The following is a 21,473-nucleotide window of genomic DNA, read 5'->3' as shown; positions in this document are numbered from 1 at the left end:
AGCTGGCAGTGCAGTTCTGGAGGCACAGAGCCAAGCCTCAAGCTCTCAGGTTTGGCGGCGATCACTGAATCCAAACAGTCGGTCTAATAAAGCACACTCATGCTCCTTCCTCAAATCTGATGTACAGTTTGATTTGGCAAAAGCGCAGACGTTTCTTTTTACACTCGACAAAAGCAAGCTTCATGGGTCTGCAGGAAGCCAGTCCGAGGAGCTAACATTTAGAGACAATTACGTTTGATTTCGGTGTTTATCGAGTATAATTTCTGAAAGATGGTCATTCTGTTTACTTTCACACATGTGGAGAGGCCATCAGACAGAGGTTTATGGCTTTTTTGTTGCTTCTGAACACACACACACATATACACTCACTGGCCACTTTATTAGATACACTTTACTAGTACCAGGTTTAACCCACTTTTGCCTTCAGAATAGCCTTAAACCTTCGTTGCATAGATTCAACAAGGTACTGGAAATATTCCTCAGAGATTTTGATCTATATTGACACGATAGCATCACGCAGTTGCTGCAGATTTGTCGGCTGCACATCCATGATGCGAATGTCCACCATATCCCAAAGGTGCTCTATTGGATTGAGCTCTGGAGACTGTAGAGGCCATTTGAGTACAGTGAACTCATTGTCATCTTCAAGAAATTAGTCTGAGATGATTCAAGCTTTGTAACATGGTGCGTTATCCTGCTCGAAGTAGCCATTAGAAGATGGGTACACTGTGGTCATAAAGGGATGGACATGGTCAGCAACAATACTCAGGTAGGCTGTTGCGTTGACACGATGCTCAATTGGTACTAATGGGCCCAAAGTGTGCCAAGAATATATCCTCAAACCATTACACCAGCCTGAACCGTTGATACAAGACAGGATGGATCCATGCTTTCATGTTGTTAATGCCAAATTCTGACCCTACCATCCTAATGTTGCAGAATTCGAGACTTAACAGACCAGGCAACATTTTTCCAATCTTCTATTGTCTAATTTTGGTGAGCCTGTGTGAATTATAGCCTCAGTTTCTGTTCTTAGCTGACAGGAGGAGAGGCACCCGGTGTGGTCTTCTACTGCTGTAGCCAATCTGCCTCAAGGTTTGACGTGTTGTGCGTTCAGAGATACTCTTCTACATACCTCGGTTGTAACGAGTGGTTATTTGAGTTACTGTTGCATTTTTATCAGCTGGAACCAGTCTGGCCATTCTCCATTTGCGCCCACAGAACTGCCGCTCACTGGATATTTTATCTTTTTCGGACCATTCTATGTAAACCCTAGAGATGGTTGTGCGTGAAAATCCCAGTTTCTGAAATACTCAGACCAGCCCATCTGGCAACAACAACCATCCCACATTCAAAGTCACTTAAATCCCCTTTCTTCCCCATTCTAATGCTCGGTTTGAACTGCAGCAGATCGTCTTGACCATGTCTACATGCCTAAATGCATTGAGTTGCTGCCATGTGATTGGCTGATTAGAAACTTGCGTTAACGAGGAGCTGGACAGGTGTACCTAATAAAGTGGCTGATGAGTGTATCGTATACATTTTATTCTTCTTATATAGGTTAGATTATAAATACTGATCACTCTTTACAACAATGTTCTTCTAGCTAATGTTAGTTACTAATGAGGAGTAACTAAGAATCAACAATACTGTTAAGTGTGTGAGCTCCACCCTCTTTTGAAAAGAGCACAATCTTATTTGAATTTAAAGGGACAGTCACCAAAACAGCACAGTTTGGATCAAAGCCTAAAATGAGCACTTTCAAAGAGTTATAAAACATTATTTGTGTGGTATTTTGTGCTGAAACTTCATTTACATACTTTAGGGACATCAGAGACTTATTTTACACCTTGAAAAAAGGGGCATAATAGGTCCCCTTTAAAAGTTCCTCATTTTTTTAAGTCTCCTATTGACAATTTCCATCCATTCAAGGTCAAAAAAACACTTTAATTTTCTCAAAAGTCATAATACTGTATGCATCTTTTTTATATATACCTCAGTGTTTGACATAGTTGGAGCAAGGATCTGGTCTTCTTAAACTCCGCCTTTCAAAGAGTTTGCTCTGCTCTGATTGGTCAGATGATTGGCCTAGTCTGTTGTGATTGGTCTATTGCTTACAGCAATTCTTGTCTTGGAAATTAAACATCTAGCTGAATTTCAGTTATAAAGGCTTTCCCAGCACTTGCATTCACAAGGATAGTAACAATAGAAGTTTGGTGCAGATTAAATAGAAAATTATACATGAAAAACCAACATATTAGTTTTATAAGGACAATCAGTGAAGACTAAATTCTGAGCTATAGATAAAGTTTAGGATTAAATGCAAAGAACCTGAGGTGGTGAAACAGATGTGAGTGAGATGTAGAATGTGGAGAATCAATGTCGTGACATTAGTGCTCGCCTGTTGAAAAGGTAAATTTGCCTGCAACTGATCAATGCCAGCAAACAAAGAGTTAAAATTTCATTTAACACACAGTACACTCTAAACAAGTTCCTATAGAATCTACTGTAACTTACTGGCAGCAGTTCGGCAGTAACCTACTGTAAATCACTTACAGCAAAACTACTCTTTAACACCATTTACTTTGCTGTATATGTATTTACAGAATTCTATCTTTACTGTAAAACATACAGTAATTTTCACAATGCAACTTCACAATACAGTAACATACTGCATAACTGACTTACAGTAAAATACAGTTCATATTACAGTTAAATACTGTCATTAATCATTAAGAGTGCATATAATGATCGAAACAGAACCTTATCACACTTGCATAAATATATCTATTTACATATATGCATATAAAAGACGACACGATGGCTCAGTGGTTAGCACTGTCGCCTCACAGAAAGAAGGTCGCTGGTTCGAGTCCTGATTGGGCCAGTTGGCAATTCTGTGTGGAGTTTGCATGTTCTTCCTGTGTTGGCATGGGTTTCCTCCGGGTGCTCCGGTTTCCCCCACAGTCCAAAGACATGCGCTAGAGGTGAATTGAATAAACTAAATTGGATGTAGTGTGTATGGATGTTTCCCAGTACTGGGTTGCAGCTGGAAGTGCATCCGCTGTGTAAAACATGCTGGAATAGTTGGCGGTTCATTCCACTGTGGCAACCCATGATGAATAAAGGGACTAAGCCGAAGGAAAAGGAATGAATGAATATACGCATATTAATTCTGGGTTGTTTCAGAATCCAACCGCTGAGGTAAATATTTAAATTACTGAAAGGTTGAGATTGTCCGTATTTTACACAAATTTGGGTTAAAACAATCCAATTTATAAAGTGTTGAACTGCTGATTTTACATTATGTTGATTTTACATACTGCGTTTCTGATTTTGCTTAAAGGAATAGTTCACTAGAAATGTACTCTTTATTTATTCATCCTCAAGTGGTTCCAAACCTTTATGAGAGTTTCTTTATTCTGAACACTAAAGAAGTCGTTTTGAAGACAGCTGAAAACCATTGCAGGAAAACACCATGAAAGTCAATAGTTACCGGTTTCCAGCTTTCTTCAAAATAACTTCTTCAGTTTTGGGTGAACCAGCCCTTTAATATTCAACTTGTGCCATGCCAATGTTATTTTTTAGTGTAGCTACTGCAGTTCATCACATCGTATTGGACCATCATAAAGCACCGCTCTATGTACAGTTTTTTATAATTGCTTAAGCACAATTTTGAAATTAAGGCTCATGTTGTCAAAACACCGTTCGGAACACACGCGCTTTATTTGAGATAAATCTGTGTTAAACACTCAAATCACTTCTAAATAACTAATACTGATATAATCTGTGGTTCAGAGGTATTGCTATAAAGTACATGAACATACTGTATTCCCCAAACAGTGACAGACTGATAACTAAATATTGCCCTATCCTAACAAACAATACAACAAATGTAAAGCGTATTTATTCAGCGTTCTGGCGATGTATATATTTCAATATAAAGAAAAATTCCCATCCCGTCTCCTGTTTACCAATCTTCCTCCCTTTCGTGCTCCCTGTTCCATACTGCGACATTGCGTTCCATATTTATTGAAGATATTTATTGAAGACTAATATATTCAGAGCAATACTACAGTAAACATATTTATTTATTTATTGAAGACTACTAGTTTATTTCTATTGCTTTTTTTATTGTGGTTCCAGCTGATGGTGTGTCTAACCCATGGTTCATGTGTGTGTTCATTTGAAGGCCTTTGATTTGAAATTGCAAGGAAATTACATAATGAAAAATACCTGTGTCACAAGCATCCAAGTGTGTTTAGTGATTTGCAAATCACCGTGTGTAATGTTTTGCAAAAAGTGTGAAGCTGACAGCGTGCTTACAATTGTGCAGATCTAGCCCTGTGTTTTGCTACATGAGTGTAAGGTTTTGCTAACTGTGGGAAAAGTTTCATTTTAGTGTGCAAGCAATTGTAAAAAAAAAAAAAAAAATGTAATACCTACATTTTCAGTTAAATAAATACACCTGATATTTTATTTTTCAGTATGTTTTAAGCTTAAGAGTCACTTAATTGGACACTTCAGCCACTAGACGCCTCAATTATGCAAAACTAACAGCTAGATTCATATATTCGGCGTGATTCTCTGACATTATACACCCTCTACCATATGATAGGTATACTAAAAATTGGGTAAAGTCAACCTTTACAAAAATTGACCATGTTTTTATTATACTACCCTATAAAAGTGTAGTAACCATGATGTTCAGCGTACTAATTATAAGCTATAACCACAGTTCTAATACAAATACACTTTGGTCAATATAGCAAAACCATGGTTAATGTGTGGTTAACTTGTTTTTAAATATTATTTGTACTAAAAAATAGGTTAATTCTCACACAGAACGTGACTACACTCCAATTGAACCCAGTTTCATACAACAAAGTGGCAGCAACTTTTTACTTTTGTTCAAGCATCACTGACAACAAAAATACGAGCGTTGGTGACGTCACACACCCGCGCGTCACTCAAGTGATGTTTTCACTCAGAAAACATTAGCGAATTAAATCGATGCGAAATTACCGTACTTTATGACTGAAAAGAAAACAGCCAACACGCGTTTGACTCAGCATTGCAACATTCAGAGGGTTCTTACCTTCAGCCGGGTGTTTTCCGAGTTGGAGAAAGACAAAAAGAAGCGTAAAAGCGGAGGAAAGCGTTGAGACAGCGTCAGGTTTCTTGCGTTTTATTCTCGCGAGTCATTGCCGGTGTCGTGCACGCGCTGCTGGATGATCAGATCTCAGGGCTCCTCCTTCATCCGACATCAGTGCCCTTCACAAACCAAAAGCCCCACACACACACACACATTGATCCGGGCTCCTGTGACAGCAGATCACAACAGGAGCACCGCATATACACCAGCAATAATTACACAACATCACACAGGTGAAGTATCGTGAAGATCAACTTTTCATTTAATTACTGTATAATCTACACTGAAAATCATTCATTGGATTTGGCTACTACATTCTTTTTAGAGGTAAGTGATTGCAAGCTATTTATATAGGCTGGATTTAAACAAATAAATTAGCTTGAACATCACTAAACTTAATTTGTTAGTTCAAAATCAGCCCACATAAATTATTTGCAACCATCTAGGCCTTAGTAAATTAGTAAATCCATTGAATATTTTTTTCAGTCCATCCATCCATCTATCTATCTACAGTTAAAGTCAGAATTAGCCACCCTGAATTATTTGCCCCTGTTTATTTTTTTCCCCAATTTTTGTTTAACTGTTTTTCGTCAACACATTTCTAAACATCATAGTTTTAAAAACTAATTTCTAATAACTGATTTATTTTATATTTGTCATGATGACAGTAAATAATATTTGACTAGATATTTTTCAAGACACTTCTATACAGCTTAAAGTGACATTTAAAGGCTTAATTAGGTTAACTATGCAGGTTAGGGTAATTAGGCCAGTTATTGTATTATGATGGTTTGCTCTGTATGGAAAAAATATATAGCTTAAGAGGATTAATAATTTTGACCTTAAAATGATAAAAAAAAAAAAAATAGAAACTGCTTTTATTGGAGCCAAAATAATATATATATATATATATATATATATATATATATATATATATATATATATATATATATATATATATATATATATATGTGTGTGTGTGTGTGTGTGTGTGTGGATATATATATATATAATATTTGTGCTTAACTATTTAACTACTAATAACAATCTGTGCTTATATAACTATTTGTGCTTAAATATATAAACAAAGTCAATCAATGGATGGTTTTATATAACCTTATACTTTATAATATATTTTAAGGTTTTGATTCACTCAGACAGTACATCTGATTAAAAATAATAATGATAATGGCAAGTATTCACAGAATTAAACATTATGTAAATAAGGAAACCTTAAATAGTGCTTTCTTGCAAACATGCATCAATAATCTTTGCTTTATTTACTATAGAAACAAATAGCAATAAATTAATAAATTGTTATAATTCAGCAGTTTCTTGCTGTTTACAAATTTGAAAAAAAACAAACACTTTCTATCCATCCATCCATCCATCCATCCAGTGCTAAACATTTAGCAAAACCAAAATTAATTAATTAATTATTATTTATTATTCATTCATTTATTTATTCATTTTCTTTTCAGCTTAGTCCCTTTATTAATCAGGGGTCACCACAGCGGAATGAACCGCCAACTTATCCAGCATATGTTTTACGCAGCGGATGCCCTTCCAGCTGCAACCCATCACTGGAAAACACCCATACACTCATTCCCACATACACTATGGACAATTTAGCTAACCAAATTCACCTATACTGCATGTCTTTGGACTGTGGGGGAAACCGGAGCACCAGGAGGAAACCCACATGAACACAGGGAGAACATGCAAACTCCACACAGAAATGCCAACTGACTCGAGACTCGAACCAGCAACCTTCCTGCTGTGAGGCGACAGCGCTACCCTCTGCCTTGCCCAAATATTTATTATATTATTATTATTATTATTATATTATTTTATAGATATATTACATCAAGATATATTTAATTAATTAATTTGTGTATAAATATTAGCCAAGCACCAAATAAAAATCACATTTGTGTATAAAATATAAATGAACCCTTTTAGGACATAAACATGAACGTAATAGATACATTATTTTTATTATATTATATTATTAAAATGACAATAATAAACGCATTTCTGTTTCTTAAAGGAGAATTAGTACTAATAATAAAAAATGTATCTACTTCATCAGATGACAAAAAAAAACACATCATCCTGGAGATTTTGTTGAGAAGATGAAGAGCAGGCAGGAGAGACATCTGTTGGCCTGTCAGGGGGAAATATAGAGTCTGAGACAGAGAAATATAGTACAAGACAAGCTTCATTCAGGCTGATTTATGAGCTGTCTAAAGACTGAACACCACAGCCTCAGTGAAGGCAATGACAATGCAGGATCACAACTGCATACAGGCTGAGAGAGAACGAAACTCAATTCATAGGATTTCATCTAAAATATCTTACCTTGAGTTTGGAAGATGAGCGAAGGCCTCAGATGATTTTGCAACAACATGAGAGTGAGTAATTGATAACAGAAATGTCATTTTTGGTGAACTAACCCTTCAATATGAATTAAATTAAACTCTGCGCACATTAGAAATGAGAAAAAAAAACACAGGTGATGTTAGAAACATTATTATTATTGCCAAGCATTCAAACAAGAGCACAATTATCCAGTAATAATTGACAAAATGAAACAAAAATAACATGGTGAACATTTTAAAAATAAAGCAGAAAGGTTTTTAAGACCTGTCTCACTTTATTTAGCAAAACTGTAACATCCAGGCATATTCATTCAGCAATAACGTCCTGCTCATGTATTTTAAAGGGAACTGAGGATATTAGACACACTGAAAGAATGCTGATATATACTGACTGTATGACACACTCACCCACAGCTGTAGTGTAACACCAGCAAATCCCCACAATTCATGTCTTCTGAAAATATCATCTCACACAAAAATAGTGCTATCCTCCAAGCTGCCTTCAATGACAACAATCAATTATTCATAAAAGACAATTGGCACTTCATATGGTCTGCAGTCAGAGATTCAGGGAAAAACCTGAACATACTACGACACACTTGATTTTCTAATAACAGCACACACACACCTTTCTTTTATGAGCCTCAGATTAAAATGACACTTAAAAAAGACATTTTTAAAGGGAAGTATTGGGTCATGGTTTAAAACGGTAGTGAGATATGAATTTGCATCTTGTAAGCCGCTCTTTTGAAGAGAACAATGCAGAATATTCATATCTTACCTACAACTCGTTGGTGATCTTGTTTAGTGATTAATCATGACTAATTGCATACAAAATAAAATGTGTGTGTCTCTGTGTGTGTGTGTATATATATATATATATATATATATATATATATATATATATATATATATATATGTATGTATGTATGTATGTATGTATGTATGTATATATATTATTATATATATATATATATATATATATATTGATATATGTAAATATATCCAATATGTGCATGTATATGTGTGCATTTTTATATCCGTAATAAATATACACAGTAAATGCACATATATTATGTAAATACAAACTTTTAATTTGTTTGCAGTTAGTCACGATTAATATTGAACAGCACTACTCTGAAACAGAATAAATGATACAGTATGCAACTTTTTGGTTACAGTATACCATAATACTCTCAAAACAACCCTATCTGAAAGAGCATTTTGATTCTCTGCCGTTTAACAATTAATCGTGTCTAATTGCATACAAAATGTAGCTTGCATGTACGTAATAATTGTGTGTACAGCACATCCATGTATACATAAAGATTTTTTTTTTTTACAAAATATTAATACATGAAATATTTATATATGACATAAAATTATTTATAAATATATGCAAAGTAAATATATGAATGTGTGTCCATGTCTATATACATAATAAATATACACACATATTTACATATGTAAATACAAACTCTTAATTTGTACACAATTAGTCACGATTAACTATTGAACAGCACTAGAATAAACAGTACAGTATGCAACATTTTGGTTACAGTAAACCGTAATAATCCCAAAACAAACAATACTTCGACTCTCATTCTACATTCATTTGTGAAATGTCATTAGGTTTACCCGAATGCGGGTTTTGTTTTTCAGGATGTGGAACAGTGGGGTGTGTTTCTGAAACTCAGACAGGTGTCAGTTTTCTCTGTCTGTCTGTCTGATTTGAGATTCTTCAAGTCCTCAGTGAAGATAAAAGATGAGTGTTGATGAAGGCCCATCGTCAGGCCTGCAGGTCAAACGTGCTCATACACCGGCTGGAGCAGCAGTACGCTACAAAACTCACTGTGCTTCTGGGTAAGACAAGCAAGAGAGAAAAGCTACTTATGATTGATTATATGCACATATCACTTATGCAAAAAGTTCAGATTAAAAAAATAATGTCAAAAATGACTATTATTATTTTTAAACAGATGTATTTTAAGACATTTAACTATTTGAAATACTGCACTGTAGACATTTGTATGTTTTCAGCACTTTTAATGGGATTACATTTTCAGAATCAGACTATTATAATGATTTCTGAAGGACCATATATCTGAAGGATCAAATAATACAATTTGAAATATTTTTGCTGTACGTTGAATCACATAAATCCAAGCTTGGTGAGCAGAAAAGACTTTCTGACAGAAAAAAATAGTTAATTACTTAAATAAGTCCTAATCGACTTCAGTACCAATTGGTACAAAACAAAACAAAACAAAACAAAAACATGTCCATCTCCTGCTATAATTGGAGTGCCTTTTGAAACACAACTGATTGGCCATTGTCATATTTTTGACAACCCAAATATAAATAAATTTGGACGACTTATGACGAATTTAATGATTTCAATCAGGATATGAAGAGACTTTCAACCATCATAACAAACATGCTATCTGAAAACAATATTGTACCTTTGAAATACACATAAAAATCAAAACTAACATATTGATTTTGTTAGCTCACGTTGCATGTCATTAAGAAAAAAAGGTTTGCCCTTGTAATTTATAACTGAAATCTGAAAATGCACTTCCTGTTCATTTTCAGTTAGCAGGTCCTATCATACACCTGGCGCAATAAGGCACAAGACATGTTAGGCACAATTTGTTGCTATTTTCAGACCAGCGCAACTATAATTTTCCTGTTTTCCACCATGTTGTTTAAATAGCAAATCCATTTGCGCCACTTTGTGGACTCATGAGTGTGCCGGTCTATAAAGGAGGTGTGCTAAGGCGTATTGTTGGCGTGTTGCTATTTTGAAGAACTGAAACAGACCACGGCATTGAACAACTGAAAGCTGGTCTAAAGTTCACTGCAGAGCATGTTAGTTATGTCCAAACTCTTACACATAGCTTAAGACACACAGGATGTACAGCAGCACACAAATATTTTATATATGAAAAAAATTAAAAGATTAAAATGTTACAAAAATTATTATTTCCTACACAAATATAAAAAGCACTACCTCCATGCCTTCATCTCGGGCAGATTTTTCAGTTCATTCATAACAATTTGCATTTGCATAATGTTATTATTATTAGCAGTATTGTTTTTTTTATGTGTATTTATATTTGTTTTAATAAAAGCAAGTTTAGATTTGTCCACCTGTCGGGTTTTGGAGACGTATGATTTACCATATGGGGCATAAGAATAGGACACGTGCTTGGATATGAGGCAGTTTTTGACCACACTTCGTTATTGGGAATGTGAGATGAGACACTGATTGGTTTAATGCACGTCATGCTCAAAACACACCCATAACTCATTAGGAGAATAAGCACAACCCTGTTAGACCATGCGCCAGGGCGCAGAGTGTATTTTTCTGCCCTTAAAATTCCCAAAGTGGATTCAGACACGCTCTTAATGCTTTTGCTCCATGAGCTTTAGACTTTGCACCTAGATCATTAAAATAGAGTCCAAATTCTCAGATTACATCTGTCTGAGGTATTGGGCGTGGCTAACATACTAAACCACACCCCTCCAACTGTCGGCGCTATGACAACAAACAGAAATAGTGAGGAGGTGGTGTCTGTTAGGTCGTAATAACTCTCCCCAAACCCTTTTCTCAATCTTTCTAAATGAAATGCCCACTTTACTACATCCAATCAGCTGCAGAAAAAAACAAGCCACACCCACTGTTTTCTCATTTAAAATTCAGTTTCTCAAAAAACTGCGTCACAATACAAAAAAATAAACAGTAGCAGCTTCCGGATCATGCAGACTTTAAACAAAGAAAACTGACAGGAAAAAGTCGATGTTTGAAATCCCTTTTATGCGCTTTCATCATGAGCTCATCAGAATATGCAAATTAATGCATGCGCATATAAACCAGGTCATTTTAACATTTTAACAATGTGCTTTTTCATGACTGCTTAATAAAGTAATATTGAAACAACAAGACTTTCCTGGTGCGCTTCCAGAAAACACACAAACACGGCTAACCTGATGACCTGAGACTGAAAACACAGAGCATACAGAAGCAAATGGAAAAGCATCCGTTAAACAAATAGCTTCTCTCTCTCTCTCTCTTTAAAACAGCAGTGGGTGAGAGGTAATCATGAAGTGGATTAGATCTCTTAATGCACGTGAAGTAGCTGAGAGCAGCACTGCAGCAGGATGATTGGGTTACGCTGCTGAACGTTGAGAGCAAAACCACAGCGTTGCATTATAGATGGAACATGACGGCCAGAGGAGTAAAGCACAGCTCATTTCAGCCAATCGCACGAGCAGGAAGATGAGGAGATAGAGGAAGTGACACGGGTCAACAGGGAAAACAAAGAGAACGAGCAGAGAGAGTTTCTGAATGCAAAATAACCAAGTGTGTGTTTGGTAAATAAATATGCATTTTCCCACTTTTCATGCTGTGTTAAGGAAAATGTATATGTATGTGTATATATGTATATATATATATATATATATATATATATATATATATATATATATATATATATATATATATATATATATATATATATATATATATATATATATATATATATATATAATTTTATGTCTATATTTTATGTCTATATTATAAGGTTTTAAATGATCCTACACGAAGTGATACTAAGTACCACTCCTGCTATTTTTTATGAACATTTTTATGATTGTATGATATTATATGTTGTTATTTTTTTTATTTTTGTGTTTTGTTATGTTTTTGGATATTGACTAAGAGTCTAAAATAAAAGAAATAATAATAAAAGTGTGGGTAGCAGTTTATTTTAAAAACCTGTTTCAGATGTAAATCCTACAGTACATAGTCATTCATTGACCTAGAACTACCCCCTTAACCTAGTATAACCTAATAGTTTCTTAGGTAAACTGTACCTTAGTTTAAAAAAAACTAAAACAAATTGTAAACCCATTGCCTAAAAGGTCCTGTATGAAAGTTTTTGACTCTTCAAAAGTATAAAAATACCATAATATTTCAGAAACATGCCAAGTGTGTGTTAGGTGCTGGAACAGGTGCCTTTTTTTGGTTCTTTTAAACCGTCCAATGCCAGTTTGGCCAATTATATTTCAGCACCCCGGGTTGCCTTGGTGGAAAACTGCATGCATATGTCATTCATTCAGTCAGAAAGTTCTCTCAAGTGTGCATCCGTGACTGAAATGCGACCTCCGGTGGACAGTAGCAGACTTCGAAATGAGACGCAGATTCAGAGTTCCACATGAGGTTATTAACTAGCAAATAATATAAATATTATGAGCGTAAACATTAGGTGAGCAGGTTACACTGTAACCATGTGTCCCAACAACACGCTACATAACGAGATACGCAGTGATGAGCAATTTGGCTGTTTGCACTAGACGAAACACAACAGAAATTTAAATACAGCCATTTAGAAGCACAGAATATTGCACTTACTGCACTTCAACTAAATGGTAAAGTTTATAATCTAATTAATACATAATAAACCTCTTTAACATTATTAAATGTGAATACTGAATCACTCTGAGTTCAACTATCTGCTGCTGCTTTCAGTATATGGCAATAAATGTTAAGTAAAATAGCATTCAGACTCACAAAATTAGCATTTAACACTGAATAAAGCACATGAGGTGTACCTGAGGTGATCATTGTCTGTTTTCTGTTGTTCAGCAAGAAATAGAAGCGGTTTCTAAAATATCAAAGTGATGTTGGTTAGAACAAAAACTCCTTTTAATATGGTAAATAATTCTTCCATCGCGTGTCATTGCTTTTATTTAAAACGCAGTATAAATCAGCCTTTAGGCTCGATAATTAGGCACACTTCTGTTGATGTCGTCAATCTGGCAACCTGCACTTTTGAACCAGGCATGCAATACTTAGTTCAACCACTGGGTCTCAAACTTACATCCTGCACCTTTAAATGCAACAAGCTGACTAATTGAAAAGGTGAGTTAAGACATTGTATCCTTGTACTTTTAAGTTAACTTAAGTTTTTATAAGTATGTACATTGTATATTTACGTAATCATTTTAAGGTGATAAGTTTACTCACTTTATTTAGGAATAGTCAACGAATCGCTGTTTTACAGTGTAATTAAGTACACAGACAGTAATATAAAGTGCTATCAAAGTATATCCCAGAATAAATGCATTTAAAGGAGCATACAAAACCATTCAAGTTTGGGATCTGTAAGACTTTTTTTTATGTTTCTGATAATCTTTTATGCTTGGCAAATCTGCATTTCTAGCATGTGATCAATGCATTTAATCAGCGCTTTTAAGCGGTGTTGATCAAATATAACAAAAAATAGAAATAAAATTAAATATTATTACAATTTAAAAGAAATCTTTCCATTATGATATGCTGTATTTCTATATGTATTCAAAATCAAAGCTGAATTTCTTTAGCATTATTAGATTCATCTGATCCTTCAGAAATCATTTGAATACACTGATTTAATATTAAATAAACATATCTATTATTATTATTGTTATCGTAACTGCTGTAAAAACAGTAGTGCTGCTGAATATGCTTGTGTAAATCTTTATTAAAAATTCTTATAGAAATTTTCAAATAAAATGACTTATTTATTTTGCTGTCATTTACTGAATGAAGTATTTATTTTTAAAGCAAGAAACTCATACATACTTTTTTAAACAGTACAGCATTACTGAAAATATGATTACTTTAATGTGAAAAAAGAAAAGAACATCTTTTTCAAGCAAAGTGGTGTTTAATCAGAAGGTCAGATTATTTTTTATGGTTTAAGATACCTTAAATAAAACTATAAATTCACCTCAAATGAAAAAATAGTTCAAACAAAAATAAAAAATGAATTAAAACTAAGTGTAGTGCATAAAAACTTTAAATCCAGAGTTACTAATAACACATAACACAAAAATGTAACGTTGAAGTGTAAAGTTATTAGCCCTCCTGAATTATTAGCTCCCCAGTATATTTTTTCAACATATTTCTAAACATATACAATAACTCATTTCTAATAACTGATTTTTTTAATCTTTGCCATGATGACAGCACATTATATTTTATTAGATATTTTTCAAGATGCTTGTATTCAGCTTAAAGTGACATTTAAAGACTTAACTAGGATAATTAGGGTAATAAGGCAAATCCTTGTATGATGGTAGCTTGTCCTGTAGACAATTGAAAAGAAATATTGCTTAAGATGATTAATAATATTAACCTTAAATGGCTTAAAAATTAAAACTGCTTTTATTCTAGTCGAAATAAAACAAATAAGACTTTTTCCAGAAGAAAAAATATTATAGGAAATACTGTGAACAATTCCTTGCTCTGTTAAACATCATTTGGGAAATATTAAAAAAAGAAGAAAAAGAGAAAAAATAAATAAAAATAAATCACTGGAGGGTTAATAATTCTGAATTTAATTGTATATAATAGGGAATATAACAGTACTACTACAGTGTGGTGTATTTGCATGAGTACCTCCTGTGCACTCCAGCGAGGGCAGTTTCTCTGAGAGGGAAGAGTTTAGGGTAGATGATGGTGAACATGGGCTGACTGCAGCGGTGACAGTGACCCAGAGGCCACTGAACCACATCCAGCAGACTCTTGGGCATCAGGAACGGAGTCCGGAGCTTCACATCTGCACACCAGACAGAGAAGGCAAGCGGTTTAAAGGGGACCTATTATGCAAAAATCACTTTTGAGGGGTTTAAACACAATTGTGTGACAGTCAGTGAGTATAACCAGCTTCTAATGGTAAAACTGTGTGAGTTTTAGTTGTTATAATCACACTTGATAAAAGTGTGTCATCAGAGGGGAAAAGCCCCGCCCATTAGTGATCTCTCCCTCATTAGCATAGGACGGTAGTTTTGTTTATGAATCTGCCACTATGCTGACACAGGGCATTTGTAGCTCCGCCCTCTTTTGAAAAGAGCATAAACTCATTTGAATTTAAAGATATCATGAAGAATGTTGGAAAAAAGCAGCCATCAACATCGACTTGCACCAGTTTTACACATTTGCACCAGACACTTTCTTAAAATCACTCCTTATCTCAAAAAAAAAAAAGTGCATTTGCAGTGTGCTTCATACCGGGGAGTGGGCTTGACAAACCACCTGTAAAAACACTCTTCTCTCTAAAAAACACTCCACCTCCTTACTCTAGCACTAAATTCTCTGAGCAGGGCACTACTAATTCCTTTGTATAATTAGAACCTCTTGTATGTATTGCCACTGCCTGTTGAATGGCTGAATGCCTCCTCATTCATAAGTCGCTTTGGACAAAAACGTCTGTTAAATGTCTAAATGTGTCCGTAATCCATAGCAGAAAAAACTAAATACTATACAAGTCAACGGCTGATTTTCCAACATCCCTAATTCCATCCTTTTGGTACCAGACTTTTATGCCATGCACCTATATGAAAGGGTCCCAGAAAAGTGGTTGGCTAATTTGGTACTATATTTGGACAGTGGAATTATGCGTAGCGTACTGTACTGTACAAAACTTAGTGTAATTAGTGCAAATGAGCCATAAAAGAGACTGATTTAAAGGGGTGGTCCACTATGATATCATATTTTAAACTTTAGTTGATGTGTAATGTAGCTGTGTGAACATAAACAACATCTCTGAATGTAAAATACTCAAAGTTCAATGCAAACATAGACATTAGCTTTTACAGAGTTAGCTTAGCAAAGCCTACAGCAAATGGAATTTTGGGACTACAAAAAATACATCCGGGTTAATGCGATCACAAACGCTTCAGGCGGTAGTGTCGCAACTTTCTAAATCAAATAGCTTTTCAGTAGCGAAGCTTTTATTTTAGTCAAGTTGCGCAGTAGTGCCCACACAAGCTACATTTACCGATCGCGGATAAATAAGTGATGGCACCAGCATTCACAGAACTGTGAGGTTGGTGTCTAGCCAATGAAAATAAAGCCATATGATGGTGAGAATGACGATTTCTTCTTCTACCGTTTTTTCGGTGGACGACAACAAACTTTTTGGTGCATTACTGCCACCTCTCGCTGTGGTCGATGATGTCGCCAACCAATTAGGCTAACACGGGAAATTTGCTTGATGAAAAGATGACTGAGGGAGAGGAGTATATATATATATATATATATATATATATATATATATATATATATATATATATATATATATATATATATATATATATATATATATATATATATATATATATATATATAGTTTACTGTAGTAAAGGCTAAAGTATACTATGGTAATTACTATTAGTTCATGATAGTTACTAATGATACTACATTATGTAATGTAATTTATTAATGAAGAGTTGTAAATATATATATATATATATATATATATATATACAATATAATGCTTATTCCTAAATATTTCCCTTTACTATAAATTACTATAGTATTTTTATTGTGTAACACCTGGTTTTATTGGCTTTTTCGTTTTTGCTGTTATATTCTATAATTTGTTTCTGTGTGGTACAGCATATTATTTACAGTAAATAATTGAACTGAACAATTCTGCCTCTTATATTTTTCTTTGACAGTTGTATTGATCACTAAGATATGTTTGATTTGGATTAAGTTTCTTTGATTTAAAAATGAAAATTGCAAAAATAGCTTAGATGTATTTTTATTGCAAATGCCCCCCCCCCCCCCCCAAAAAAATTTATAAAATAAAAAAATAAAAATTACCCTGCACAACTAACTAAAATTTTAATTTGGAACAACAGTAAACTTTTTTGTTATAAGGTCTGGTTTTGTGAGGGCTGTACTTTAAAATTAAATGAATATAATCTTAATTCAAGTGATGCAAGACTTTGAAATTCTAACATTAAACAGAGCTACTGTAAGGTCACACCTGCTTTATATAAATGCTGAAAAAAGATTTAGTTGTATATATATATATATCAATTAGAAACTTAAAAGTAATCAAAAAGTAATCAAATGTAATCAGTTACTTTTATAAAATAACTGAAAAGGTACACTAAGTATTACATTTTAAATAGAGTAATTTGCAATCTGTAATCTATTACATTTCCAAAGTAACCTCCCCAACACTGGTAAACATCCACAATCTTCACCAGCGCTGCAGTGTCTCTCTATGCGGCTACTTTCCCTGCGTTCTACATCTCAAATAACAAACTCACAAGAGATATGTGAACGTTTCATTTTACTTCCACATGCTTATAACCCGAATAGATGTGAAAGACACTTGTCAGATTTCATTTTAGAGGGCAAGCATAAGGTTTAGCTGTGTCCTCTTCATTTTCTGTCAGATTCAGGCACAAACTGCTGCAGCTAACAGTTACACTGAATGACAGTGTTAACACAACGGCAAAGCATGTGTAAGTAGAGGCATGGCACTTCCAGGTAACGTGGAACCGATCCGCAAATCACAGCAATCAGAGCCTATTGAGAACTTTCAGAGGAACTAGGAATTATGATAGTCGTTTTCATGTTAGCTGAGTAGCTGCACACAATCAAAGTAAGATATATGAAAAAATAATGTGATTATTTACAAATGAAGCATGGGCACACATTGCTTTGCATCTTATAAACACAACCAAGCCTTAAAAATACATTCTGGACCACCCCTTTAAGATGAGAGTCAAAATTCTAACTTGTGTATTGATGGAATCGATGTGTTGTCATAAGCTTGTTTTTGCGACGCTTGCCTTTACTTGTCCAGTCGTAGGCCGCATGTAAGACCCTGCAGGCCAGCTCTTCTAGAGGCAGCACTCCCTCAGACTCAGAGCCGATGACCTTCACTTCAGAGGGCAGAGGAACAGTCACATCTCCCAAAGTCAAGCAGAGCTGCTTCACGTCCGAGATCTGCAGAGCCAGACCACATCTGTGCAGATACATACAGATAAACAACCTCATGTAAACACTGTGAATGGGGTGCTTCTGAAACAAACACATCAAGAGAAACCATCAACACTAGCAGTTAAAAGATAGATTATTTAATTCTCAATGAAGTCACCTTTGATCAACAGGGCTGCTCTTATTGAAAGGGATGTTCACCCCAAAATTACAATTCTGTCATTATTTACTCATCCTTTACTAGTTTCAAAGCTGAGAGACAGAGAAGGCAAGTGGTTTAAAATCATTTAAAAGGGGATTAAACACAGTTGTGTCGCAGCAGTAGGTGAATATAGCCAGCTTTTAATGGTAAAACTGTATTAATTTTATTTTCTTCTAATCACACTTGATAAAAACAGTCTGCTGAAACACTTTGATTGACATTCATCATTTGTGCGTGTCATCAGAGAGGAAAGCCCCACCCAATAGTGACAATCTCTCCCTCATTAGCATAGGAGGTTAGTCTTGTTTGTAAATCTGCCATTATGCTGACACAGGGCATTTGTAGCTCTGCCCTCTTTTGAAAGGAGCATAATCTCATTTAAATTTAAAGTGACAGTCATCAAAATGCCACAATTTGTATCAAAGCATAATAGGGGCAGTTTCAAAGAGATATAAAACATTATTTGTAAGTTATTTTGAGTTGGAACCTCACACATTCTCGGACATCAGAGTTATTTTACATCTTGTAAAAAGGGACATAACAGGACAGACTCGCTTTATTCTGTTGAAGACAAATAAAGGTATTTTGAGGAAAGCTGGAAACCAGTAACCATTGACTTCTATAGTATTTGTTTTGTTTTTTCTACTATGGAGATCAATGGTTACGGGTTTTAAGCTTTCTTCAAAATACCTGCTTTTGTGTTCAACAGTGAGTAAATTTATATATTCTTTTGAACCATCTATTTAATCAAAATACAGTAAAAATTTAATATTGTATATAATACAATAAAGTGAAACCATGCATATTTCATGCATTTTTATTTTGTATTATAAATATTTTTAACAGACAGGTTTTAAAAATAGTTCAACAAAAATATTAAGCGGCAAAAACATTGATAATAACAAACAAAACCCTTGAGAACCAGCAATGACATAATGATTGAGCATGACATGATGATTTCTGAAAGACTGTGTGATGTTGCAGACTGCTGTAATGATGCATTTAAGATAAATTTGTCTTTGTTAAGCATGAACACTTCCTTTAAACAATTTTTTTTAAAAATGTAAGCATTCAAAACTCAGAAATATTGTATAATTAGCAACTACAAAAAAAAAAATCTGCATCTGATGTAAAATGTATTTTAGAGTGTTTAATTTGCTCTGCAAAAAAACTTACTTTTTATGTTTTTGTCTTGTGTCTTATCCAAATATATATAAAAAAAATTTAATCAAGCAAAAAATACTGTTTTGTTTTAAAAAATTATTTTAAAATTAAGTGAGTTTTTCTCTAAAACAAGCTAAATGATCTGTCAATGTGGTAAGCAAAATAATCTTATGTCAAAAGGAAAAAAAACGGATATTTAGACTATTTTGCTTACCCCATTTGCAGATTATTTACAAACAGATTATTTACAATATTATAAGCTTTGAATAATTAGCTGTTTATCTGTCATGCTAAAATCCAACCCACTCTTTAAGACCTCAAAACTCATGGTTTTGGTAGTACCCAGAATAGCAAAGTCACCTAAAGGAGGTCAAGCCTTCTCATTTATGGCTCCCAAACTCTGTCCGAGGCCCAGACACACTTTCTCAGTTGAAAACTAGATTAAAGACCTATCATTTTAGTAAAGTATACACACAATGCATTACATAACGGTATGATGAGCGGACTCCAAAGCAGGCGAGTGAGCTTGGCAAACCACAAATGAACATAAATATTATTCTACTTTGTCTGTATAGTCAGGAACACACTTGTTTGTAGAGCAAGTAGTTTGATCATTTTTTGCCGTTTATTATTCCTAGTCATTTCTCTCATAAACCTGAATTGAATTTTTTGCTTGTTTTAAGAACAAACTGACTTAAGTTTGGCTTTTCTTAAAACAAGACAATAGCCCCTTTCACCCATACAGACCAGGAAAGGAATTATGTGTGAACAGGCCCTTTAAAAAAACAACAACAAAAAAAAAAAACGGTAAATTCATTTTGGCAATTTTCCGGAAAGAGAAGTTGTAACATTACCGGTAATTTGCCGGAATGCTGCGCTGTGTGAACGCAGAAGGAAGATTGCCGGAAAGCTTGGTTCACGTTTAGAATGTGCTGACGTGAGATGTCTACTCCAGCCAATCAGAACATTCAGACGCATTCACGTCAGTCTTATTTCTGGTTATTGATGTCAGAATTTACCGGTATTTTGGAATGGATGCATGAATGGTCTTTTCTGGAAAGATTCCGGAACATCCTAGTCTGTGTGAACAGCGCTTTTTTGAATTTACCGGTAATTTTCCGAATAATAACCGGTATTACTGTGTGAAAGGGGCTAGTATTTTTTGCTTGTCTAGAAAGTGCTTCTTGATGTAAATATTTATTGATATTTGGACTAGAAACAAGACAAAAAGACTAAATACATTTTTAGAGTGTCGCATTCAGTCTCTGTTACTAATTCTTGTATCAGTCAGTGCTCGACTGAAGGATCTGTGAATCTCTTTTGGGGAAAATAGACAGTAAAAGCAGCAGAATGTGTTAAAAGAGGACAAGCCAAGTTTACAGCTGAAGAATGAGTTGGAAGATCACCAAAGCGAATCTTTAAAGGATATTCAAGAGTTTTGTTGTTTGTCTGAGGAGCAAACTCGTCTTGCAGAGTTACATGTGTGAAGAAAATCAGTGTTGTTTACTTTCAGATGGATGGAAAGTCTGACCAAAGACTCACACACACATTTTCCACTAGTCTCTGTCCTCTTTGTCCAAAGACTGGGGTTCTTCTGCATTTTCTGTGAGCTTTAGTTTTTTAGCAAATCAGTCTATTATTGTATGATCATCTATTTCTGATTTTGACTGACCGTAAAGTTGAAAATAAATTTATGAAAAAAAAAAAAAAACAAACAAGCCAAAAATATAGTATCATTATATTATCTACAGTGCATCGGGAAATCATTCATAGCGCTTTATT

At 34.4% G+C, this 21,473-nt stretch overlaps 2 protein-coding genes across 2 annotated transcripts in view; both read right to left on the bottom strand.

The window, feature by feature from the left end:
- Positions 1 to 5,276, bottom strand: part of mef2ab (myocyte enhancer factor 2ab) — a 70,858-nt gene extending 65,582 nt beyond the window's left edge. Inside the window, exon 1 of the mRNA XM_056462606.1 lies at positions 5,099 to 5,276. The gene's annotated coding sequence lies outside the window, so the exon portion shown is untranslated. The remainder of the gene's footprint in view (positions 1 to 5,098) is intronic.
- Positions 5,277 to 8,609: 3,333 nt separating this feature from the next.
- The window catches only part of lrrc28 (leucine rich repeat containing 28), a 28,369-nt gene continuing 15,505 nt past the window's right edge, over positions 8,610 to 21,473 (bottom strand). Inside the window, exons 8-10 of the mRNA XM_056462714.1 lie at positions 18,178 to 18,353; positions 14,984 to 15,143; positions 8,610 to 9,395 (exon numbers count right to left, since the gene is read on the bottom strand). Coding sequence (XP_056318689.1) covers positions 9,326 to 9,395; positions 14,984 to 15,143; positions 18,178 to 18,353 — 406 coding nt within the window. The 3' untranslated portion in view covers positions 8,610 to 9,325. The remainder of the gene's footprint in view (positions 9,396 to 14,983; positions 15,144 to 18,177; positions 18,354 to 21,473) is intronic.

Source organism: Danio aesculapii, chromosome 7, assembly GCF_903798145.1.
Source record: "Danio aesculapii chromosome 7, fDanAes4.1, whole genome shotgun sequence".
Classification (NCBI taxonomy): Eukaryota; Metazoa; Chordata; class Actinopteri; order Cypriniformes; family Danionidae; genus Danio; species Danio aesculapii.
This window is presented reverse-complemented; position numbering and strand designations above follow the sequence as displayed.